Source organism: Oryx dammah, unplaced genomic scaffold, assembly GCF_014754425.2.
Source record: "Oryx dammah isolate SB20612 unplaced genomic scaffold, SCBI_Odam_1.1 HiC_scaffold_28, whole genome shotgun sequence".
Lineage (NCBI taxonomy): Eukaryota > Metazoa > Chordata > Mammalia > Artiodactyla > Bovidae > Oryx > Oryx dammah.
In genome coordinates, this window is record NW_024070212.1 from 15,086,487 (window position 1) to 15,112,100 (window position 25,614).

Below are 25,614 nucleotides of genomic sequence, written 5' to 3' on the forward strand. Positions count from 1 at the left end.
TTGAGAGCTGGACTCCAGGTGAAACTAGATAAGCTAGTCCAGAGTGGCTTCAAAGAGCCTTTTAAATTTATTTTATTCCAAGCTCTCTGCCTTCAAAAAACTTTTGGAGAGGAAGCCGTGGCTATAAAACCGACGTGAGTTTTCTTTCCTGCCTTAAAGTGTCGAACTGCAGTAGCCTCGCTGACTTTAATAAACCCCATTTAACAATAAAATAAAGAGAGTTTGACTAAGCCTCACCCCCGCATGACGTCACAAGACACGCCCCTCGAGTCCTCGCCTTATTTCACATCCAGAAACACCTATTTTCACTGTGGGGGGCATATACGGATTTGCTTTAGCACATGCATTAAAATGAACAGATGAACAGGTAGTTTTGAAAGCTTTCGCAATATGAACAAGTTTATTCTTTTTTTGGTGTGTTTGTAGGATTATGTGGAAGGCAGTGTAAGGTTCACTTAGGAAATTTTAAGACGTCACCACCCCGGGAAGAGAATAGTTGCGTCCAACTCCCGCCTCCCCACGTGTCACGCGTGTCAGCTAAGAAGGCGTGGCCGTGACGTCAGGTTGTGGGCGGGTTGGGCGATTCCAAATGAGTTCTGGTAGGGGAGCTTCTTTAAGGAAGAAGGCTGCCCTAGGAATTAACATTCTTTCTCTCCATATTCCACTTACGCAGGCTTTAATTTAAAGTCACGGTAGCACGTGTGCTAGCTGACTGTCGTCTCCACGGCCATGAAGAAGACGGGGGCGGGGGCGGAGCCCCTCCTTGTTGCCGCTCCACCGAGTGGCCGCGTCCGTTCCGTGCCGGTGGTCGGATGTAAGGGATAGGGAAAAGTTAGCTTTAGGGATCGCAAAGCGGGGTGACCCCATGGCCCCGCTGGGAGGCGTCCCCGGGCTGGTGCTGCTGTTCAGCGGGAAGAGGAAATCCGGGAAGGACTTCGTGACCGAGGCGCTTCAGAGCAGGTGTCCGTGGGGTGGGGAAGGAGGAGGACCGAGAGACCCCGAGTCACGTGACACGAGGGGTGTGTTGGGGTGTGATGGAGTGAGCCTTGGAGTTGGGGTCCTCAGGTTTCAGGGCAGAAGGAGCACTGGGTGGCCAGAAGTGGAGGACTGTCACCGTCAGGAAAAACAGCAGTCTACACACGCCCCCCTCAAAGAACCAGGCGGGCTATAGATCTTTCGAGAAGTATTAGTAACAGTTGCTACCAAGGCGCTTTTTATACCCCATTCCTAATCCCCCAGACAGTATTTCGAGGTAATGTACAGAAGAAGAAACTGAGTCACAAATAAAGGATTTGCCTCAGACCACACCCCAATTGTATCTGACTCCACAGACAAATCCTTAGTTAGTACTCCACCTAGTTGATGGGATTTATTGAGCTTTTATTGTATGCCAGATACTGTTGTTAGGTACTGTGTGTTATTTTTAGTCAGTATCTTCATTTTGCACATGCAAAAAAGGAGACTCTGAAAAGTTCAAAAGACAACACCCAAACCTGCCAGGAACACAAAGTTGGTAGATCCAGGACTCAAATTCAGCTTTCATCTAGCCCTAAGGAATGGGTTCTTTTTGCTTTTCCCTATTGCTTCTTTAATACTTTTTTGTTTAAGTGTCTTTTTTTTTTTTGGCCTCTGCCTGCTTGCTTTTGAGACTTAGTTCCCCAATCAGGGATCGCATCCTGGACCTTAGCAGTGAAACTGTGGAGTCTTAACCCCTGGGCCACCAGGGAATTTCAGCAGGTTTTCTCCCAAAGGAAGATGTTCTATGTGGGAGCATTTTTTCTGGGTAAGGAGAGCACAGAAGCCAGAGAAGGTAGAGCGGGGCTTCTCTCCTGTTGAAGGCCAGTGTGTTGAGGTTGCTAGGAGGCTGCTTTGGGGCACCATGGGGAGGGAGTCTAAGAGGTTGTGGAAAATCCAAGGCAGAGTTTGCCACCTGAATCTTTCACCACTAAGTATCTGTCACCTTTTCCCAAGTTACATTTCTCCACCCAGCACATCAATCAATTTGTGGTCAGAAGCACAGACTCAGGAATTAAGACTGCTGGGATTCAAATCCTGACTCATCAGTTTATTCGAGTATGATCTTGTCCAAGTTTCTTATGCATTCTGTTCCTCAGTTTTGTCATCCATGAGTTGGAGATAATAGGGTGATTGTAAGGATTAAGTGAGACAATGTGCACAACTCTTAGCACCTAGTTACAGGCATGGCTTCCCAGGTGGCTCAGTGATAAAGAATCCATCTGCCAATTCAGGAGACACAGGACACGTTGGGCTTTGATCCCCGGAGTAGAAAATGGCAACCCACTCCAGTATTCTTGCCTGGAAAATGCCAAAGACAGAGGAGCCTGTAGGGCTACAGTATTTGGGGTCACAAAGAATCAGACATGACTTAGCAACTGAACACACCTGCACAGGCACTGGGACTAAATGTTGGCTTTTATTTTTATTTTACCAATGTGTGTGTGCTCAGTCATCTCCAACTCTCCAGCACTGTAGCCTGACAGGCTCCTCTGTCCATGGAATTTTCCAGGCAAGAATACTGGAGTGGATTGCCATTTCCTACTCTAGGGGATCTTCCTGATCCAGGGATTGAACCCATATCTCCTGCGTTGACAGGCGGATTCTTTACCACTGCGCCACCTAGGATGCATTTTATAATATTGGCTTTGTTACTAGTACTTGACTTGCAGTGGTCCTTTGGGTGAGTCAGTTTTCCTCCCTCAACCTCAGTTTCCTCACCTGAAACATGGAAATAAGAACACCCACCTCACCATGTCAGTGTTTGGGCAGAAGTCATGTATCTTTTTTTTTTTGGCCGTGTGGCAGGTAGGATCTTAGTTCCCTGGCCAGGAATTGAACCCATGCCCCCTGCAGTGGAAGCATGGAGTCTTAAGCACTGGACCAGTAGTGAAGTCCCAGAAATCGCATAGCTTATTCGCATTTGTATCACCTGGATCCAGATACAGTACCCAACAGATAGTTGGTTGAGTAAATTGAGCAACTGAATGAATGAGTTGTTTATGTGTGCAGACCAAATCCTTTAAGACTGAGATACCCCTGGCTATGAGAGAACAAGTTCAGGAGCCCAGCAGTAACCAAATCCAGCCTGAATATTCCTGGGATCTTCAGACCGTAATTATACTTTTATTTGTCTTACTTGTTAAGCGTTTCAGGGCTTTTTCACATTTGAGTTTCATGTTAATCCTCTGGGAGACAGAACAGACACTGTTACCCCATTTTACAGATGAGGAGATCAGGGAAGTTGAGACCTGACAAGGTTATATAGGTACTGACAGCTGACATGGGGCTTCACTCTTCTGGGGCCTGGAAGCCTCAGGTTAATGGGGTTCGGCTCTCCCTGTCTCACAGGCTAGGGGCTGACGTGTGTGCTGTCCTCCGGCTCTCCGGTCCACTCAAGGAGCAGTACGCTCAGGTAGGTGGCAGCTCTGTGGCACCTCGTGGGTTGGAAGGAGCCAGCTCCCAAGCTTTGGTTGCTGTGCTGTTGCTTGAGTCACTAGCAGGGTCCCTATGACCCCCTGCTGGCAGGGTGACACACAGCTCTCTGCTCTCTATAGGTGGACCTATAGGGTGGCATTTTCCATTTAAGTTTCTTTCCCATTGGCCTTACTCACTTCAGGCCACCTTCCCTAGAGGATGGTCAGGAAAATGTGTCCAGAAAAGGCTGTAGATGTGAGTTGGCAGCTCTGATGCTGTGTTATTGGTAACAGTCTGTACCCTTATTCAAAAAATATGACACAGATCACCTCCCCCTGCCCCCTCTGAAGTTGGCCCGCCACAACCCATGGAATTCTCCCCTTAGAAATTTAATGAGTTATCAAGTTACATTGTTAAGTGAAAAAAAGCAAGATGTAGAACAGTGTATAGAGAACACTGCTGTTGCTAATTTGCTTCAGTCGTGTCCAACTGTTTGTGACCCAATGGACTGTAGCCCACCAGGCTCCCCTCTCTATGGGATTTTCCAGGCCAGGATGCTGGAGTGGATTGCCATGCCCTCCTTCAGGGGATCTTCTAGACCCAGGAATGGAATCCACATCTCTTACGTCTCCTGCACTGACAGACAGGTTCTTTATCACTATGCCATGTGGGAATACCATAGAGAATGCTGCATTTATATAAAAATGGGGAAAATTGTAAACATATTTGCCCATATATTCAGCCATTCAACAGATACATATGGAGCACATTCAGCACCATTCTGGATGCTTGGGTTGTGTAAAAGCCTGGGCAGGATACATAAGAGACTGGACCACTGGCTGCCTCCAAGAGGGGAGCTATGTGGCTGGGGAACAGAACGGAGATGTTTCACTGTAAACTATTTTTTGAGTTTAGAACCATGTAGATTAAAAAAAAAAATAGGACTGTAAAAAAATAAACAGGAATCTCAGAACCGTAGATTTTAAAAAGGGAGCCTGGAAGTTGGGATCAGCTCCCCACACCATGAAGAGCCTGCTCTTCTCTTGCATTTCTGTCCTTGACCTCTAGGTGTGTCCTTGTACTTAAGGTTCCTTGGTCAGCTGGCCCGTGTCTAGACCGCTGAGTCCACACAAAATGAATCTCTCCCCTGTGCCATTGGTCTTCTCCCACCAGCACAACAGACCCATTTGTCGGGTGGCAGCCTGGGGGGGCCTGGGATAACAAGAGTCTGGTTTTCAAAATCTTTTCCTTGTGGGAACCTTTCCCAAATGAAATTGGATGCGGAGATTCTTTGTATCCAGTAGACAGACTGGGAGCAATTTTGAGTGAGGGGAGGCACTCAGCTTTCCCCAGTGGGGCTTGACATTTCCAAACCCCAGGGCTCAGAGGAACAGTTTAAATACCACTGGTCTGCTTCCAGACTTCCCATATGAGGCCCCAGTCCAGACTGCTGAGCCAGGCTGGAGGGCGGGGTAGGGTCGGTGGGCAGAAGTTGGCATGTCTAAAACCCCAGTAGGAGACTCTGATAGGCCAGCCTGCCCCTGCTGTTTTTAAGTCCAGCACCACTTCATCCCTTACACCCATTACAAAACACATGCAAAATGAAATGTTAACACATTGATTTCTTCAGTTGCAGTGGGGAATATAATTGACAGGCCAACCATAATGCCCCTGGGAGCTAACCTTCTCCCAAGGTAGAGTACGTGGGAAACTATAAATGGGAGATGGCTGTTGGCCTCACCTTGGAACAAGGTGGTAGCAGGTGATTTGACTGGCTGGGCCATAGCCCCCTCAGTTTGCCCATGAAGAGGCTGAGTCTTTGGGGAGAGGGTCTTGCTGCATTGAATGCCAGGGGAGCTGAAATCTGAACCCTCCCATTCTGGGGCCCTCTGATGGACCCTGTTGCTTTCAGTGTTCCTGGAGAAAGGGAGGCCCGCCTGGAAGCAGCTTCCTAGGGCGTCAGAGCTGCCCCTCCTCCCTCAGGGTTCCAGGAGTGCCCAGAGCCAAACATAATGAGGCTGACTCAGCAAAGGTGCCCGGAATTGGGAGTGAGGAAGGAGATGGGGGCAGGAGAGAGAGACGGGGAAGCCAGGTCTCCTGGGCTTTGGGATGGGGACAGACAATGCCAGAAGGGGTAGTGGAAGGATACGGAGTGCAGTGTTTTGAGACTTCCCACTTCTGGGTGAAGGCTAAGCCTGTGTGTCCAAGGGAGGCAGACTAATTTCAGGACTAGTTTAAGCCAGAAAGAATTGGGAAGGTAAAACTGTTGCAGAAGAGAAAACCACATCACACATTTAAAGGCAAGCCAAAACAATTTCTGGATGACCTCGACTTTTCTTCCCTCTATCTGCCAGTGCTCGGGATTTCTCAGTTTCTAGGCCCCTTTCCCTTGCAGGCTTCTGTCCTGGGGGCAACCTCATGAGTCCTTGCAGCAGCCCTCAGGGAGGGCGGGTCGAGGTGGGGGTGACGGGGCACCCTCTTTCTGTTTTAGGGGAGACCAGTGAGGTTGAGAGGCTGGTGGCATAAACAGAATGTGCTTTGGGCAGGAGCACGGCTTGGACTTCCAGAGACTCCTGGATGCCAGCACCTACAAGGAGGCCTATCGGAGGGACATGATCCGCTGGGGCGAGGAGAAGCGCCAGGCTGACCCAGGCTTCTTCTGCAGGAAGATTGTGGAGGGTGTCTGCCAGCCTGTCTGGGTGAGTGGGCTCTATGGTGGCACTGAGAAAATCTGTTTCCCCAGCCCGCCATCCCTCCCCAGATATGTCCGTTTCTCTCTCCATGGCCACCTCCCTGGCACAAGGCCCTGCTGTCTCTCACCCAGACAGTTGGAGTAGCCCCCACACTGGTCCCTGCTTCGCCTCTTGTCCCTTGTGATCCATTCATCACACAGCAGCCAGAGTGACCTTTTAAAAACACAAACCAAGTCATGTTTGGAACCCTTTGTCCTGCCGTTCTGATGGACGAATTGAAATCCTTAACATGAACTTCTGGGCCTTGACTGATCGGCTCCTGCTGCCCTTCTAGCCTCCTTGTTCCTTCAGCTGCAGCAACATTGGCTTTCTCTCTGTTCCTCAAGTAAATCAACCTCCTTCTGGAATCAGGGCCTCCGCCCGTGTCCTTCTACCTGCCTGGAGCGCTCTTCCTTTCCCTCTTCACCTGGTTCGGTCCAGCTCTGCGTCCATGGCGCCTCCATCGGGAAGCCTTCCCAGATACCCAGGTCCTAACTGATGCTCCCTCTCAGGTGCTCCTATAGCTCCTTACCCTTTTCCTTCCTCATTCTTTCTGGCAGCCAGTGGTACCTTCTGGTACCAGGACTGGTTCCAGGTGATGTGGGGCTACATCATGTGAGAGTCTGAAGTCCCTACTCTCAGGATACATACATTGTCGCTGGGGGTAGAGGGAGTTAGGCCCTAAATAAATACAGAGTATTTGGAGATAGCTACTAAGGGGAAAAGAAAGCAGGCCACAGCTGTGAGGGGGCCCTGTTGCTGCTTTGTTAAGGGTATCAGGGAAGGCCTCACTGACGTGATGACACTTGAGGAGGACCTGCAGGAAGTAAGGGGTGACCTAGATGGATTTTTGCAGGTGAGAGTTGAGTGGCAGGAGGTGAGGTCAAGTCATGCAGGTTCTCTGGAAGAGCCTGGAGTTTGCTCTGAGTGAGATGGGGACTCACTGGAGTGTTTTGAGCAGAGGAGAGGCATAATCTGATCTTAAGTTTTAAAAAATTTTATTTTAAGGGTGACCTAAGATTTAAGACCTGCCTCTTGAGAAACCTATATGCAAGTCAGGAAGCAACAGTTAGAACTGGACATGGAACAACAGGCTGGTTCCAAATAGGGAAAGGAGTACGTCAAGGCTGTATATTGTCACCCCGCTTATTTAACTTCTATGCAGAGTACATCATGAGAAACGCTGGGCTGGAAGAAGCACAAGCTGGAATCAAGATTGCCGGGAGAAATATCAGTAACCTCAGATATGCAGATGACACCACCCTTATGGCAGAAAGTGAAGAGGAGCTAAAAAGCCTCTTGATGAAAGTAAAAGAGGAGAGTGGAAAAGTTGGCTTAAAGCTCAACATTCAGAAAATGAAGATCATGGCATCTGTGTCATGGAACAGATCCCATGGAACATCCCATCACTTCATGGCAAATAGATGGGGAAACAGTAGAAGCAGTGTCAGACTTTATTATTTGGGGCTCCAAAATCACTGCAGATGGTGATTGCAGCCACGAAATTAAAAGACGCTTACTCGTTGGAAATGGCAACCCACTCCAGTATTCTTGCCTGGAAAATTCCATGGACAGAGAAGCCTAGTAGTCTACAGTCCATGGGGTAGCAAAGAGTCAGACACGACTGAGCAACTTCACTTCACTTTACTCCTTGGAAGGAAAGTTACAGCCAATGCAGATGGCATATTGAAAAGCAGAGACATTACTTTGCCAACAAAGGTCCGTCTAGTCAAGGCTATGGTTTTTCCAGTGGTCATGTATGGATGTGAGAGTTGGACTGTGAAGACAGCTGAGCGCCAAAGAATTGATGCTTTTGAACTGTGGTGTTGGAGAAGACTCTTGAGAGTCCCTTGGACTGTAAGGAGATCCCACCAGTCCATTCTAAAGGAGATCAGTCCTGGGTGTTCTTTGGAAGGAATGTTGCTAAAGCTGAAACTCCAATACTTTGGCCACCTCATGCGAAGAGTTGATTCATTGGAAAAGACCCTGATGCTGGAGGGATTGGGGGCAGGTGGAGAAGGGGACGACAGAGGATGATATGGCTGGATGGCATCACTGACTCGATGGACTTGAATTTGAGTAAACTCCGGGAGTTGGTGATGGACAGGGAGGCCTGGCATGCTGTGATTCATGGGGTCGCAAAGAGTCGGACACAACTGAGCGACTGAACTGAACTGAACTGACTGAAGATTTAAGAGGCTCTTCCTGGCTGTTGGGAGGAGGGCAAGAGTGGAAGCAGAGAGGCCAGGCCGAGGATCTTTCCAGAGGACAGCAGAGTGGCCATGGCTTGACTCGGAGTGGCGGGGGAGTGGAGAGAGGGGTAAATTCTGCACAGGTTTTGAACATAGAACCAGTAGGATTTCCTGATATGATGGCTGACTTCCCTGGTGGCTCAGACAGTAAAGCGTCTGTCTACAGTGCGGGAGACCTGGGTTCGATCCCTGGGTTGGGAAGATCCCCTGGAGAAGGAAATGGCAATCCACTCTAGGACTATTGCCTGGAAAATCCCATGGACGGAGCAGCCTGGTAGGCTACAGTCCGTGGGGTCGCAAAGAGTCGGACACGACTGAGCGACTTCACTTCAGGGTGGAAGGACAGGAGACAAGTCCAAGGATTTTGTTCTGAGCAGTTGGACAGCTGGAGTTGTCATTTTCTGAGACAGAGATGATGTGGCAGAACGAGTTTGGGAAGAAAACCAGGAGTTTGGTTTCCCAGTGTTAAGGTCCAGATGCAAGTTGATAAGCGCTGTGATTGCACAGTAATTAGTGAAGCTGCTGGTTTAGAGTGTCTCTCCCAGTAGACTGTGAGCTCCCCGAGGGCAAGTACCTGGTCTGCTTACAACTCTGCTCCAAGAGTCTAACACGGTGCCAGGCACACAGTAGGTGTTTGACAGGTGTGTATTAGTCACTCAGTCGTGTCTGACTCTTTGCAGCCCCAAGTACTGTAGCCTGCTAGGCTCCTCTGTCTATAGGTTTCTTCAGGCAAGAATGCTGGCGTGAGTATCCTTCCCTTCATAGTGTTTGTTTAATGATTGGCTGAGTGAACATGCCCGCGGCTTGGACAAGAACATCTGGCCTCTTTATTCACTGATTCATTCATTCATTGACCGTGTAAGGTATAGTTCAGGCTGAGGCAGAAAGAGGAAAGATGACCTCAACAGAAGTAGGTTACCTTTATTCAGGCAAGGAGGGGAGACAGTCGGCCTAATGACCAGGCTGGACCCGGCTGAGCGCAGAGAGGGATCAGGGAGGCTCCATATTTATAGGGAGGCTTGTGGAAGCGATAAGGGAAACATTAATCAGGCGGGATGTTTTGGGTATTCTTTAGTTGAGATGGCATTTGTAGTTGGGCAGGGGGTGGTAAGTCTTCTGTGGAGGTGTAGGGGGTGGAAGGTTTCTGGACAGGGGGTGATAAGTCCCAGAGAGATGCAACCGGCTTGGAGCATCAGGGCGGGACCTAAAGTTCTGTTTTGTTTTTTCCGAAGTTAGATGATTCAGCAAGGGCCTGTGAAACTGTTGTTTTCTTTTCCAGGCCCAAAAGACTCCTTCAGACCGTGTGCTCCTGAGTGCTCCCTATGTGTCAGGCGGTGCTATGGGCCAGGGACGGAGCAGTGAGTGAGACACAGTCCTTCCGCTCATGGAGCTACTCTACAGAGCAGGGATCAGACAGTCAACACACAAAGAGATGATGATGGTTTCATGAATACTTAGTGGTCAGAGAATAAACAGCATATCAGAATTGAGAGGGACAGGGAGGGAGCCAGGATGGTAGGGTCAGCCTGTCCCAGGAGATGACATTTGAGCAGAAACCTCTCTGAAGTGAGGGAGCCAGGCAGAAGGAGAAGGAAGTGCAAAGGCCCTGAGGAGGAGACCTGGTTGGGATGTTTAAGAAAGGGCAAGGTTGTCAGCTGGACGCAGCAGAATGAATGAAGGGAAGGTGACAGGAAATAGGTGTCAGATCTTAAAGGGCCTTGTAAGCTGGGGTGAGAGCTTTGGATTTTATTAAAATTGTGGGAAGTCTTGGAGGGACTTAGGGCAGGGGACTGACGAGGTCACATTTCCATTTTAAAAGGTGTTGGGGGCAGGGACTGATTAAGGTGTCTTTGTTTCTGGCCTGGGTTTGTTCATCTGTAAAATGACTGGCTGATCTGATTTCAGAGCCTGAGGCCTCTTCAGCTCACCAATGATGACCATAGCTCACAGCGTGGGAAGAGCAGGCCTCAGGCTACATTGATCAGGGAGGGATGCCTGAAGGGAGGAGCGGATGTCCCTTCCAGCTGGTTGGGTTATCATAGGGAATGGGGCTACACTTGTCTGGGCTCTGTAGTCTGGGCTCCTGCTTATTGGGCATGGGGCCAGGTCTCCCTCTCTCCCCTCTAGCTCCAGGGTCCGGTCCTGCTGCTTCCTGCACCATGTCCTGTTGGTCACTGGTTTATGTTCTTTTCCTGTAGCTGGTGAGTGATACACGGAGGGTGTCTGACATCCAGTGGTTTCAGGAGGCCTATGGGGCTGTGACACAGACGGTCCGTGTGGTGGCCACGGAGGAGAGCCGGCAGCAGCGGGGCTGGGTGTTCACACCAGGTGAGCTGCTCACAACCTCTGCCCCAGGGCTCAGCATGCGGGCCGGCTGGCCCACCGTAGACCAGGCTACCCCCTCCCACGTTCTCGGTCTTCTGCTGTCTCCCTGGCGGGCTGGGGGTGTGAGCAGGGGGCTATAAAAAGGAGTCTGAGGTCTGGGGCTCAGGAGTGCCTCCAGATTAATAAGTGGAGTTGAGTAGAGGATGGTGTCCTTGGGGTAAAGGTTTTCCTGTGACCTTGGCCTGGTTCCCTTACCTGGGTTGTCTTTTCTAGGCCAGTGGGCTTCTGGAGGTCTGGCTGGGACCCTCTGCTGCCCCTGGTCCTTCATCTTTGTGTTCCAGCCTGGAGGGGGCACTGACAGTGGGTCAGAGGGCAGGCCCGACAAACCTCATTCCTGTTTGATTAACACAGTTGGGGGACGGGGAGAGGAAGCTTTCCTAGATGGCCCTAGGAGTGCCAGCCCAGGACCTGCTCTCTGGCAGTTCAGGGGCACAGCTCAGGTGTCTTCCCTGCCCCGGGTCACTGTGACTTGGATTAGTGGGTCTGACTCTTCCTAAATGAGGTGAATAGCTTCCTAATGGCAACCCACAAGTATTCTTGTCTGGAGAATCCCACGGACAGAGAAGCCTGATGGGCTACAGTCCATGGGGTCGCACAGAGTCATGACTGAGTGTCTAAGCATCCTGACCTCCTGGGCACTCGCTCTGGCCTGGGCTAAGCGCTTTGAACACAGGATCTCACTTTATAGTCACAGCGGACCCACCAGGTGGATGCCCTTGTTACCAGCCTCGCTGAGAATGGCGCATGCTGCCTCCCAAGGGGCCTGAGTCGGAGATGTCAGGATCAAAACTGACACGACGGGCTTTACGTAAAATGAAAACAAAATTACCATTTGGATTGTCTGTGGTTTGAGATGGCAGTGACAAGTGAAGATGTCAGTGGGCCCCTCTTCGGGGCTCAGGTGGTTGTGGACCGGTGAATCTGATGTCCCAGTGTTTCAGGGGTACGGCAGTGCCCTCTGGGGTGTGTGGTGGTTAGCTCTGAGGGGCTGAGGAGTGTTCAAGAGAGGGTGGCTTCTCGTGGGGCCCGCAGGCCTCAATGCCCTGTGTTTGTTGGGAGGGACAGGCCTGACCTTGCCCTACCTCTCCGCAGGGGTGGACGACGCTGAGTCAGAGTGTGGCCTGGACAACTTCGGGACCTTCGATTGGGTCATTGAGAACCACGGGGATGAGCAGCGCCTGGAAGAGCAGCTGGGGCACTTAGTAGAATTCGTCCGCTGCAGACTTTAGCCGGCAGCTTCTAGGGGCAGGCTGGGGGCCGCTGGGCTGAGCGTGGGCTGACCGTGTTGGACATGCGGTTGCCGACGCTGGCCAAGGTTGGGGAGCAGACAGGGGGCCTGGGTCAAGCTTTCTGGGGGCTGATAGGTGTCAGACAAGAAACCGCCAGGGACCTCATTGCGTCATGAAAAGGACAGCCCTGCCTCTTTACAAGGAGACTTAAAGGGCAGAGGGGAGGGAGTTGGCTGTGTTTGAAGCAGAAGCATCACCATCTCCACAGGTGCCAGGCCTGTCAGCCTGGGGTGGCCGTGATCACCTGACTGGATGTTCTCAACCCCTTGTTCTGAGTAGGAGCCTGGGGCTCCCCACTGTGGATATCATAAACCTCTCTGGAGCACCTGCTCAGAACTGGACATCTCTCTTTTCCCAGATGACAGCTCAGCTTGCGTGGGGCTCCATAGTGTCTGGGTTGACCGGGTGGCTCTGGGTTCCTGCTCTGGCTCCCCCTTGGGCTGCAGCATATCCTGCAGAGGCTGACCTTGATCTGGGCCACTCGGGTAACAGGCCTGTGCATGTCTGAGGCAGGATTGGAGTCTGTGGGTCTCGTCTGCTGGGATGGCCCCAAGAGAGGCTCCGTGCTCCACCAGCAGGCACCCAGAAGGACTACGGTGTCATAGAAAGCCAGAGGCACCAGAGCTGGATGGCCCTTGGTAACCACTGAGAGGCCCTGGGCAGGTCATGTAACCTCAGCTTTCCCGTAGGAGTCCTTGGACTTGACCCCGCTTATCTATAGAGCCTTGTGTGTGTGCCAAGTCACTTCAGTCATGTCCAACTCTTTGCGACCCCTTGGACTGTGACCTGCCAGGCTCCTCTGTCCGTGGGATTCTCTAGGGAAGAATACTGGAGTGGGTTGCCATGCCCTCCTCTAGGGGATCTTCCCACCCAGGGATCAAACCCGCATCTCTTATGCCTCCCCCATTGGCAGGCAGGTTCTTTACCACTGGTGCCACCTGGGAAGCCCATAGAGCCTCTGCTGCTGCTGCTGCTGAGTCGCTTCAGTCGTGTCCGACTCTGTGCGACCCCATAGACGGCGGCCCACCAGGCTCCCCCGTCCCTGGGATTCTCCAGGCAAGAACACTGGAGTGGGTTGCCATTGCCTTCTCCAGTAGAGCCTTGTACAATATCTAAATTTCTTGCAGATTCTTCACAGCTACTCTGTGAAATATTCAAGGAGGACATTTTCATCTGCATTTAGCAGATGCCAAGGACTCAAGAGAAGTAAACAACCTGTCCAGGGTAGAGGATTAGTAAATGTTGGCACTCTGGCCAGAACACAGGCCGCCTGACTCCTGACTCCCCTTGGCCACGTACCTTTGGGGTATGGTGCAAAGCCGCATGGCCATCCTGGCCATCCTACTGCGTAGCCTGGGCCCACCACCTCTCTGGCACTGACTTTGTTCTCCTTCTATAAAATCTGATGGTTCACACTGATAAGGGGACAACCAAGGAAATTCCATAGGTGTCACTGTGACCCTCAGTGAACTCTACACATTCCTGCCCACATCTCCTCCCTAGATTACCTCTTCCTGAGACTAGTCCCCTGGCTCTCCCGCAGGCCTGAAAGCCATGGACTCCTCTGTGTCCCCAACCCCCGGCTGATTGGTCTCCAGGTTATGTTAACCTGCCTTGCCTGTGTCCATTCCTGAATGCCAGGCTGTGTGCCTGACAACACCAAAATGTCAGAGTTTGGAGCAGAGAGAGGTTCACTGCAGGGCCACGCAAGGAGACGGGTGGCTTCTACCTTAAAAGACCCCCAACTCCCGGAAAGCTTTCAGCAAAGCTCTTTTATAGGAAAGGGTGGTATAGTTAGTTGTTGCAAGCTTCTTGGCGTCAGATCCTTTGTTCTTAAGGTCAGGTCATGGTCCGGTTACAATGTTGCTGGAAGCCTCCACCAAAACAAATGTTATTCTCTGTTCTGACAAAGAAGGGCAAAGTCCTAAGGCTCAACTTTTGCCCTCCGAGGCCCAGGCCAAGAGGAGGAGTCCCTGGGCTGGCCGGTTACTCTGCCCGGGAGCACTGGTCCAGCACCCAGTCTGTGTCCTTCTATGAGTGCCCAGGCCCTGCTGAAGAGGCAGAGCTCAGCTGGTGGTGCACTCAGGGGCGGGTCCCCAGAGCCTGCCCAGCCGTCATCACTGAGGGATCCAGGCGCCCAGCACCCAGCCAGCCCTCGGGCTTTTCATTTAAACTGGAGCGAATCATTTGGGTGGGATCAGTAGGGATACATGTTGTAGCAAACGCCCATCAGGTTAGTTCCCAGCTCACAGCAGTTACCATTCTTTGAGAACAGCTCCACCCATAAAGATAGACCTGAAGTCATGCAACTTAACCCTGACCTCTGGCCACCTCCCAGTGGGTAGACAGCTGATCTCGGCTATATCAATTTTTGAAATGTGAACGGAGACACTGAAGCTGGTTGAAGCTGTGACCTTAACGGCAGTGTCCATGCACTCCAGATGCTGAGGGAGGCCCCTGTGGATGGTGACCCATGGAGACCGGCACCACCATTAGACCACAGAGTGGGGGGGTGGAGGAGAGGGCGCAGCTGCTTCGAGGCCTGGGCCTGGCCAGCAAGCGGCCGTGTCGAGGGCTCTGAAGCTCTGTGAGACACAGCTCTCCGCCTGTCCCTAGGCCCCCCAGCTCACCCAGCAGCTCTGAGGCTAGAGAGCCTGGATAGCCCCGGGGAGAAGGCCGAGATCGCCTCTCACCTACTGTGCCTTGAGGACCACTGCCTGGCTGTTGGTGGAGTGGCGCCTCTAACCACAGCGCTAAGGGTCTGGAACTCACCACTGGGCACCTGCCCTGCCCCCTCACATGTCTTCCCTCTGGGATTCTCATTGGAAGGTGAACTCCCTGATGGTAGGGCCATGTCTGTCTGGTAGTTGTAGTCCTGTCTCCTAGAGCTGTGGGTCCACAGTGGGCTTCAGAAAATGGATGTGATTGGAGGCAGGGCGAGCCAGGGCTGTAGGAGTCACACTGGGTGGAATCCTGTGGGTGGTCATTTCATGCATTGGATGTTTCCTCACCTCCCAGTAGAGGCTCTGATCCAGCCCCGCTACCACCCCCTCTGGGCCTGGAACCTCTGCTTCCTGCTGGTATTGAGGCTGCTGGGGTCCTTTCCAACACAGAGACTCTGGCTCCTTGGGCCTCCCCTTAGGTCCGCTCTTTGTGAGGGCTTCCCTGATAGCTCACTTAGTAAAGAATCTGCCTGCAATGCAGAAGACCCTGGTTTGATTCCTGGGTAGGGAAGATCTGCTGTAGAAGGGATAGACTACCCACTTCAGTATTCTTGGGCTTCCCTTGTGGCTCAGCTGGTAAAGAATCTGCCTGTAATACGGGAGACCTGGGTTTGATCCCTGGGTTGGGAACATCCTCTGGAAAAGGGAAGGGCTACCCGCTTTAGTATTCTGGCCTGGAGAATTCCATGGACTATACAGCTGCAAAGAGTCAGACATGACTGAGCAACTTTCACTTCACTTGTGAGGTCACTTCCCCCTCAGCGTTGTACCAGACTGAGAGATGACTGATTTGTTTTTCTTTCTTCCTAGCTTTAGTGAGCTGTAATTGACGTATAATATTTATAAATTTAAGACCTACACATGATGTTTTGATACATATTATCTATTATGAAATAATCACCACAAAATTGATGAGGAGCCGACTCACCGGTAAAGATCTTGCTGCTGGGAAAGATTGCAGGCAGGAAGAAAATGGGGGCAGGGGATGAGATGGTTGGATGTCATCACTGGCTCAGTGGACATGAGTTTGAGCAAACTCCGGGAGATAGTGAAGGACAGGGAAGCCTGGCATGCTGTAGTCCATGGGATCACAAAGAGTCGGACACGACTGAACACCACCACCTCTGTTACCTCACGTAACAGTCATTTGTTTTGGGTGATGGTGATGACATGTAGCAACTTCCAAGTATATAATACAGTATTGCTAAGTACAGTGACTATGTGGTACCTTAGATCTCCAGAACTTGCTCATCTCGTAACTGAAAGTTTGTAACCTCTAACCAACATCTCTGCATTTCTCCAGCTCCCAGCCCCTGGCAGCCAACATTTTACTCTTGTTTCTGAGTTCAGTTTTTTTAGATCCTATGTGTAAGTGAGATCATGCAGTATTTATCTTTCTTTGTCTGACTCTTTCACTTAGCATAATGCCCTCAAAGTTCACCCATGTTGCTGCCAAAGGTGGGTTTCCCTCTTTTTTTTCTTTTTGGTTGAAAATAATTCCATTCTGTGTAAACCTAGCACATTTTCTTAACCCATTCACTCACTGATGGACAGTTAGGGTGTTTCCATGTCTTGGCTAGTGCGCATAATGCTACAGTAAACATAGGGTTGCGGATATCTCTGAAGTAGTTGTTTTCTTTCCTTTAGATGTCTACCCAGCAGTGGAATTGCCCTATGATAAATGATTGTTGTCAATTAAGTTTAAATTCCCAGGAGTCAGGGATGAAGCAGAGAAGGGAACGTAGGCTGGTTGGTGGTTCTCATATGTCCCTTGTAGGGGTGTTGACCTGGTTCCTGGCTCGGAGTGTTTGGAAGAGTCACAGGACGTGACTTGAGAAGCCAGCGAGTCTACTCCCCATCCTTCGACAGGTTGGCACTGATGCCTCTTAACGTGGGAGGACCCAGTGGCTAACTAGAGTCACTTCTGCTGGACTTGAAGATTCTCAGCACTTTAAAAAAAACCATGAAATTTCTGTAAATACCAAAATCAGTAATAACCCTGAGTTTTGATGCCCTATCTTATGATGAGAGTTTTAACTCCTTTTGTTTCAAGACATTCTCCCCACCCTCCTAATCTTTGTTAATTTTGTATATGGTTATGATCTCAGAGTATTGCTCTTAAGTTATTAATATTATATATATGTTCTTAATAATAATGATTTGTATCACTAACATTCTCTTAAATTTTATTACTCTGCTTTTAAACTGCTAAATGGAGGTGTAATTGGCATATAATAACTGCACATATTTAAAGTACACAATTTGGCAAGGTTTGATATTTGTATATGCCCATGGTCACAATTAGGGTGGTCATATCCAGGACTTCTCTGGTGGTCCAGGGGCTAAGACTCCGAGCTCCCAATGCAGGGGGCTTGGGTTTGATCCCTGGTCAGGGAACTAGATCCCATATACCACAGCTGAGAGTTCTTGTGCTGCAGCTAAAGATCCCAGATGCTGTAACGAAGATCTGGGATCCTGTGTGCAACTAACGACTGGTGCAGCCAAATAAATAAGTATTTTTTTTAAATGGACGTATCCATCATCCTCAAAAACTTCACCATGTCTACCCTCTCTCTCCCAACCCTTGTTCCCAGGCAACTACTGATTTGCTTTCTGTCTCTGTAGATTAGTTGTCGTTTTCAATAACTTTGTCTAAATGAGCTGTGCACTCTACAGTCTTTTTTGGTCTGATTTCCTTCACTCAGCGTAAGTTCTGAGATCCATCTACATCACTGCAGGTTCCTGTGGATAGTTTGCTTGTTTTTATTGCTGTTGTGTGGTATGAATATACCACCATTGTCTGTTCATTCACCTGTTGAACATTTGGGTTCTTCCCAGTGTTTGGATATAACAAATAAAGAAGCTGTGAACATTCAGGTAACATTTTTGTGTGTGGATATGTATTTTCATTTCTCTTGGATAGATACATTCTTAACCTTTTAAGAAGCCATCGCATTGTTTTCCAAAGTGGTGGTACAGCATGCTCCCCAATACTGAAAGAGAATTCCAGTTGCTTCAGATCCTCACCAATACTCTGTATGGTCAGTCTTTTTAATTTTACCTATTCTAATAGGTAGATAGTGGAATCTCATGAACATTTTATTTGCATTTCTATAAGATTAATTTGATGCAAATCCTATGTTCAATTTTGATAAAAATCTCTCAGCAAACTGGGAATAAAATGGAGCATCCTCTACCTGAAAAAGAACATCTACAAAAGCCCTATAGCTAACAGCATACTTCACAGTGAAATGCTAAATGCTTTCACTCTAAGACTGGGAAATGAGGCAGGGTTGTCCACTCTTACTACCTATTCAACATCATATTGAAGAGTCTAGTCTGTAATAAGAAAAAGAAATAAAAGGCATCTGGATTGGCGGGGGGAGTGTAAAAATGTCTTTATTCACATATGACATGATCATTTATATAGAAAATTTGATGGAGTTTCCAAAAAAACTACTAGAATTGATAAGTGAGTTCAAGATTTCAAGATATAAGATCAATGGATAGAAATAAATTGTATTTCTATTTATAAGCAAGAAGCAAAAATTAAAATAGGGCTTCACTGGTCCAGTGGTTAAGAATCTGTTTGCCAATTCAGGAGACAGAGATTCAATCCCTGGTTCAGGAAGATTCTACATGCCTCAGGGCAGCTAAACGTATGTGCCACAGCTACTGAGCCTGAGCTCTAGAGCCTGTCTGTGCTCTGCAGCAAGAGAAGCTACTGCAGTGTGAGTTCCTCACACCACAATGAAGAGGAACGCCTGATCTCTGCAACTAGAAAAAGCCCACTAAGCAGCGAAGACCCAGTGCAGCCAAAAAAAAATACAAATAAAAAATTAGATCTTAAAAAGTTCAAATGATGCAAATTAACTAAAGCATTAAAAACATGGAATAGAGGTAAATCTGATAAAAGATATGCAAAATCTGTACAGCATCTGTACAAATCTACAGATCTGTACAAATCTGTAAAGCATTGCTGAGACAAAGATGACTTAAAAAGCAGAAATTATACCATATTCATAGATTGTAAGAATCAAGGTATTCATTTTTATTGAGACATCATTACATACAGTGAAATGTACTGACTTTAAGTGTACAATTCAAGTTTTGACAAATGTGCATACCTGTTTAATAAAAGTTGTTTATAAAATAGAGATGTTTTCTTCACTCTAGGCTTCTTTTTAATCCTTCCTAGGAAGTCAACCCCTGTCCCCCCAGAAACAACTGTTGTTTTAATTTCTTTCTCCATATATTAATTTTGCCTGTTCTGGAATTTCATATAAATGGCTAACATCTAGTGTTAAAACACATTTACAACAATTATTTATTATTTTTAAAATTAATTTTTATTGGAGCATATTTGCTTTACAATGTTGTGTTAGTTTCTGTTGTACAGCAAACTGAATCAGCTGCATATATATCCATATATCCTCTCTTTTTTGGATTTCTTTCCCATTTAGTTTTCTCATTAGTTGTCTATGTTGTACATGATATCAATAGTGTATATATGTTGATCCTAATATTTATTATTGACCATGCCATGCAGCTTGTGGGATCTTAGTTCCCTGACCAGGGATTGAACCTGGGCCCTGGCAATGAAAGTGGAGTCCTAACCACTGGATTGCCAGGGAAATTCCCCAACAATTGTTTTTTTAGACTTGACTGCTTTACTGCACACTTCTTAGTTTTTCCATGTTACCTCAACTTCACCATTTTTGAATTTTGTATTTTACTTCCCCTCCAGATGGTTAGTTGCCTTCAAATATTTTTTCCAAAAGGGCATGAGGATGGTATAATTTTCTGAACCTCTGTGAATGAGAGAATGACATTCTGTTGCCTCTACACGTGGACAGTGCTTTGGCTGGCTTAGGATTCATGACCTGGTTCCCCTGTCGCTAGTGTTTAATGTTGAGGAGTCTGAGGTCACCTTGAGTTTTGTTCCTTTGAAGGTAACCTCCTTTTGCTGTCTGGATGCTTTTTTTTTTCCTTGGCCTTCACTTTTGAAATTCAAATTCTGGCATTCTCCAAGGCAGAACGTGGACATGTTTCAAGAGAAACAAGTTGGTGCTCATTGTTCCCTGTAAAGCATTATGGAGAAATGAGATGGAAATTTAAACTGTCTCATATATCCAAGAGCCAGCCTGAAGGAGCCCCCTCAACAGAGAGGTTGTCTCTGTCAGTGTTTTTACTTTGAGTGGCTGGACTCTTCAATGGCAAATTCTCATCCCTTGAAAGTGGATTTCGGTTTTGGAAACAGCCAAAGGAAATTTGGTGCTAAATTCTGCTGAGAGGAGTGAGGTGAGAGATACACTTTTTGGCTAGAATAAATAATGCCTATAGTTCAGTTCAGTCAGTCATATCTGACTGTTTGTGACCCCATGGACTGCAGCACGCCAGGCCTCCCTGTCCATCACCAACTCCCGGAGTTTACTCAAACTCATGTCCATTGAGTCGGTGATGCCATCCAACCATCTCATCCTCTGTTATCCCCTTCTCCTCCCGCCTTCAATCTTTCCCAGCATCAGGATCTTTTCAAATGAATCAGTTCTTTGCATCAGGTGGCCAAAGTGTTGGAGTTTCAGCTTCAGCATCAGTCCTTCCAGTGAATATTCAGGACTGATTTCCTTCAGAATGGACTGGTTGGATCTCCTTGCAGTCCGAGGGACTCTCAAAGAGTCTTCTCCAACACCACAGTTCAAAAGCATCAATTCTTCAGCGCTCAGCTTTCTGTATAATTCAATTCTCACATGATACATGACTACTAGAAAAACCATAGCTTTGACTAAACAGACCTTTGTTGGCTCTGCTTTTTAATAAATAAAATATCTCTGCTTTTTAACATGCTGTCTGGGTTGATCATAACTTTTTCCTCCAAAGAGTAAGCATCTTTTAATTTCATGGCTGCAGTTACCATCTGCAGTGATTTTGAAGCCCCCCAAAATAAAGTCTGTCACTCTTTCCCCATCTATTTGCCATGAAGTGATGGAACCAGGTGCCATGATCTTAGTTTTCTGAATGTGAGTTTTAAGTCAACTTTTTCACTCTTCTCTTTCACTTTCATCAAGAGGCTTTTTAGTTCTTCTTAGCTTTCTGTCATAAGGGTGGTGTCATCTGCATATCTGAGGTTATTGATATTTCTCCCAGCAATTTTGATTCTTGCTTGTGCTTCCTTCAGCCCAGCGTTTCTCATGATGTACTCTGCATATAAGTTAAATAAGCAGGGTGACAATATACAGCCTTGACGTACTCCTTTCCCTATTTGGAAACAGTCTGTTGTTCCATGTCCAGTTCTAACTGTTGCTTCCTGACCTGCATATAGGTTTCTCAAGAGGCAGGTCAGGGGGTCTGGTATTCCCATCTCTTTAAGAGTTTTCCACAGTTTATTGTGATCCACACAGTCAAAGGCTTTGGCATAGTCAATAAAGCAGAAATAGATGTTTCTCTAGAACTCTTGCTTTCTCCATGACCCAGCAGATGTTGGCAATTTGATCTCTGGTTCCTCTGCCTTTTCTAAAACCACCTGGAAGTTCATGGTTCACGTATTGCTGAAGCCTGGCTTGGAGAATTTGGAGCATTACTTTACTAGCGTGTGAGATGAGTGCAATTGTGCGGTAGTTTGAGCATTCTTTGGCATTGCCTTTCTTTGGGATTAGAATGAAAACTGACCTTTTCCAGTCCTGTGCCCACTGCTGAGTTTTCCAAATGTGCTGGCATATTGAGTGCAGCACTTTCACAGCATCATCTTTCAGGATTTGAAATAGCTCAGCTGGAATTCCGTCACCTCCACTAGCTTTGTTCGTAGTGATGCTTTCTAAGGCCCACTTGACTTCACATTCCAGGATGTCTGGCTCTAGGTGAGTGATCACACCATTGTGATTATCTTGGTCATGAAGATCTTTTTTGTACAGTTCTTCTGTGTATTCTTGCCACCTCTTCTTAATATCTTCTGCTTCTGTCAGGTCCGTACCATTTCTGTCCTTTATCGAGCCCATCTTTGCATGAAACGTTCCCTTGGTATCTCTAATTTTCTTGAAGAGATCTCTAGTCTTTCCCATTGTATTGTTTTCGTCTGTTTTTTTTTTGCATTGATCACTGAGGAAGGCTTTCTTATCTCTCCTTGCTATTCTTTGGAACTTGGCATTCAAATGGGTATGTCTTTCCTTTTCTCCTTTGCTTTTTGCTTCTCTTCTTTTCACAGCTATTTGTAAGGCCTCTTCGGACAGCCATTTTGCTTTTTTGCATTCCTTTTCCATGGGGATGGTCTTGATCCCTGTCTCCTGTACAATGTCACAAACCTCCATCCACAGTTCATCAGGCACTCTGTCTATCAGATCTAATCCCTTGAATCTATTTCTCACTTCCACTGTATAGTCATAAGGGATTTGGTTTAGGTCATAGCTGAATGGTCTAGTGGTTTTCTCTACTTTCTTCAATTTAAGTCTGAATTTGGCAATAAGGAGTTCATGATCTGAGCCACAGTCAGCTCCTGGTCTTGTTTTTGCTGACTGTATAGAGCTTCTCTATCTTTGGCTGCAAAGAATATAATCAATCTGATTTCGGTGTTGACCACCTGGTGATGTTCATGTGTAAAGTCTTCTCTTGTGTTGTTGGAAGAGGGTGTTTACTATGACCAGTGCATTCTCTTGACAAAACTCTATTAGCTTTTGCCCTGCCTGCTGCTGCTGCTGCTGCTAAGTCGCTTCAGTTGTGTCCGACTCTGCGCGACCCCATTGATGGCAGTCCACCAAACTCCCCCGTTCCTGGGATTCTCCAGGCAAGAACTCTGGAGTGGGTTGCCATTTCCTTCTCCAGTGCATGAAAGTGAAAAGTGAAAGTGAAGTCGCTCAGTAGTGTCTGACTCTTTGCGACCCCATGGACTGCAGCCTACCAGGCTCCTCCATCCATGGGATTTTCCAGGCAAGAGGACTGGAGTGGGGTGCCATCGCCTTCTCTGTTACCCTGCCTATAGTAGATCAACTTTAAAACTTCCTCCAAGCCTATTCTAGAGAGAAACTTTAAAAAGTTGTCTTATCGCCCATCCCTCTGTGCCTCTGTGTATGCCATTCCCTCTGCCCACAGTGCCCTCCCCTGTGGCTTGCGACTAGCATTCAGGCCGCTCCACTCCCGGACTGTCCTGTGGTGTATGCTGCCTCACTCCTCTACCACCCTGTGAACAGTTCAGGAAAGGTTTTGTTTGATTTTGTTTTCTTTTGTTTTTGAATTTTTGGTGCCTGACATGTAGTAGATCTCAATACATGTTTGTGGAAATGGAATTTTTTTTTTTTGGCCACATCATGTGTCATGCAGGATCTTCCCTGACCAGGGAATTGAACTTGTGCTCTTCTACACTGGAAGCGCAGAGTCTCAACGACTAGACTGCCAAGGAAGTCCTGGAAATGTTTTATAAGTGTTAGGAAAGAATATAAGCTCCCAAGCTTACTGTCTTGAATTAGTCAACAGTCATTTGGATGTATAAAGTTATGGTGCATGTGTTTGAAGCAATAGCACGCTGACTTCTTTTGCACTGCTCTTATTTATAAACAGTGGTGTGCTGGTAAATATTGAACACGTGGCTCTCTAGGGGGAAAAAAGCCCTCTTTGATGGGCTTTTACATTTCTGAGATGTAAATACTCCTGCTATAGCTGATTTCAAGCTGCTGCTGCTGCTGCTAAGTCGCATCAGTCGTGTCCAACTCTGTGCTACCCCATAGACGGCAGCAGGATTATGGGAGCAGCAGTCCCTGGGATTCTCTAGGCAAGAATACTGGAGTGAGTTGCCATTTCCTTCTCCAGTGATTTCAAGCTACTAAACACAATATTAACTGGCTAGCAAAATTCCTGAATATTTAAAAATGAGCTCTTGCAAGCTCGCTCCAGTACACGGTACATCATGAAAATTCTACACCGCTTTTGTTTTTTCACCATTACCCAGTTTGTTTGGGTGACTTTTTTGCTGTTTATACAGCACATGTCTCTGTATTGTATATTTTATCTCTTGCATCAATCCAATTATTACTCTTATCCTCAGGGACTAAGAGACTTCTCCAAGGTGGCAAAGCTTTCCTGTCTATTCCTGGGTTTGGGCTTTCTGTCTGGAGCTTGCTGCCAGCACCACAAGGGGCTGGAGAGATGTGTGCTTTGCCCAGTGTTCTGTTTGCTGGTGTTGCGGTGAGCTGCTGGAAGGTCCCAGGGACCTGTTCTTGGCTCAGGATATACTGTCAGTAACCAGACTGTGATGAAAGCTGGCCTTTGTTATGTTCCCTTGTGACCTGATGAACAAGTGACAAGGAGGCAGATTTATTATATTCTGGATGAGCAGCTGTCACTTTAATGACCTAACTCAGGTTCTGGACAGTGCCTCGTTGTCTGACAGGCGAATGAAGTGATGAGCTCCCCTTTACAGCTTAGAGTTTCTTCTAGGTGGGTTCAGGGAGTCCTGCCGGAAGTTGTGTTCCTCGGGAGCCTCAGCTGAGGGCGGTGAGGGCTCCCCCAGGAGGTGAGAGGTGGACCTGCCGCCTATTTCTGCTGGGCTTCCCGGTGGCTCAGATGGTAAAGAATCTACCTGCAATGCAGGAGACCTGCCTTCGATCCCTGAGTTGGGAAGATCCCCTGGAGGAGGGCATGGCAACCCACTCCAGTATTCTTGCCTGGAGAATTCTGTGGACAGAGGAGCCCGGGCTGCAGTCCACGGGGTTGCAAAGAGTCAGACATGACTGAATGAGTAACAATTTCTGACTCAAATGACGTCCAGTTTCAGGGCCTGTGAAGCGTCTGTGTTGGGGACCATATGAGGCTTTCTGAGGGTGACCACGATATGTGATGGATAGAAAGCAAGTGTTATAATGGGCCTCAGTGATCTAGTTTCAGACCCTTCGCTTACAGATGAGGAGACTGAGGACCAGCAAAAGGAAGTGCTTTGCTCAAGGTCATACAGTAATCCTGGCAATGCCAGGCCCAGGCCCCAGGGCTCCTGACTCCCCACCCAGGGCTTGTCCCCTGCCCTTTGTGTCCCTGAGGGTACGTGAGCCTTGTGCCCTTTATCAGAGGCTGGCAGAGAAAGCCCAGCTTGAGCTCTTGGGAGCTCGGCCTGCTTCCTGGGTTTTTCCAGACTTCCCTGAGGAGGCTGGGCCACCTGTCCACACCACCTGGCATGTTCTGTTTAGATGAATCAAGCTGTACTAGGACGAGGAGGTCACAGAGGCCGCTTCCCAGGAGGCGTGCGAGGGACAAGGAGGGGAGAGATGGGTGTAGACCTGGACCTGCCTTCCTCAGAGGCTGGGGCTGGGGTTCTGAAGGCAGAGGGCCCTGCCCGGCACCACGGCTGCTTTCCACATGGGCGTAGACAGTGTCTCCCAGGTGGAGACATTCCCAGCAATGTCCCTCTGTCGTGACGACTCTGGTGAATTTCCAGGCACACCCAGTCCTGAGCCAGCAGTACTCTTGGCACATCAGGTCTCCAGCTGCCGTGGCTGGCTGGTCCTACAAGATGGTTTGGAGGCTCCAGGACAGCTGGCCAGGGTTGGACATCCTTGTTCTAGCAGATCTGCAGTGTTCCAGGAACTGTGATAAATCCTGTTGAGTATTGGCCAAGCAAGCCAGGAAGGGCAGGGAGTCCAGACCTTGGCTCGGTTTGGCAGAGTCATTCTCAACACCTGCCCTCTGTGAGGTGGGGAGGGGGGAGCACCAGGGAGGGGAGTGGCTCAGATCGTGCCTCAGCAGGGGGAGGGGCCTGGGGAGGACAGTAACAGGGGCCTCAGGCTTTACAGTTTACTATGTGTGTTTTCACGTATTATTTCAT

General features: G+C 48.3%; 1 protein-coding gene across 3 annotated transcripts; it reads left to right on the forward strand.

The window, feature by feature from the left end:
* The first annotated feature begins 587 nt into the window (after positions 1–587).
* On the forward strand, positions 588–17,694 carry PMVK (phosphomevalonate kinase). 3 transcript variants are annotated; one of them, XM_040230410.1, is made up of 5 exons: positions 588–960; positions 3,367–3,430; positions 5,979–6,131; positions 10,615–10,744; positions 11,894–17,694. In XM_040230410.1, the coding sequence occupies exons 1-5, from the start codon at positions 866–868 to the stop codon at positions 12,028–12,030; spliced, it is 579 nt and encodes a 192-aa protein (XP_040086344.1). In that variant the 5' UTR covers positions 588–865; the 3' UTR covers positions 12,031–17,694. The 3 variants fall into 3 exon arrangements, with proteins under 3 accessions (XP_040086344.1, XP_040086345.1, XP_040086346.1); XM_040230411.1 differs by lacking the exon at positions 11,894–17,694 and adding an exon at positions 11,490–11,876; XM_040230412.1 differs by lacking the exon at positions 3,367–3,430 and having other exon boundaries at positions 863–960.
* The last annotated feature ends 7,920 nt before the right edge of the window (positions 17,695–25,614 follow it).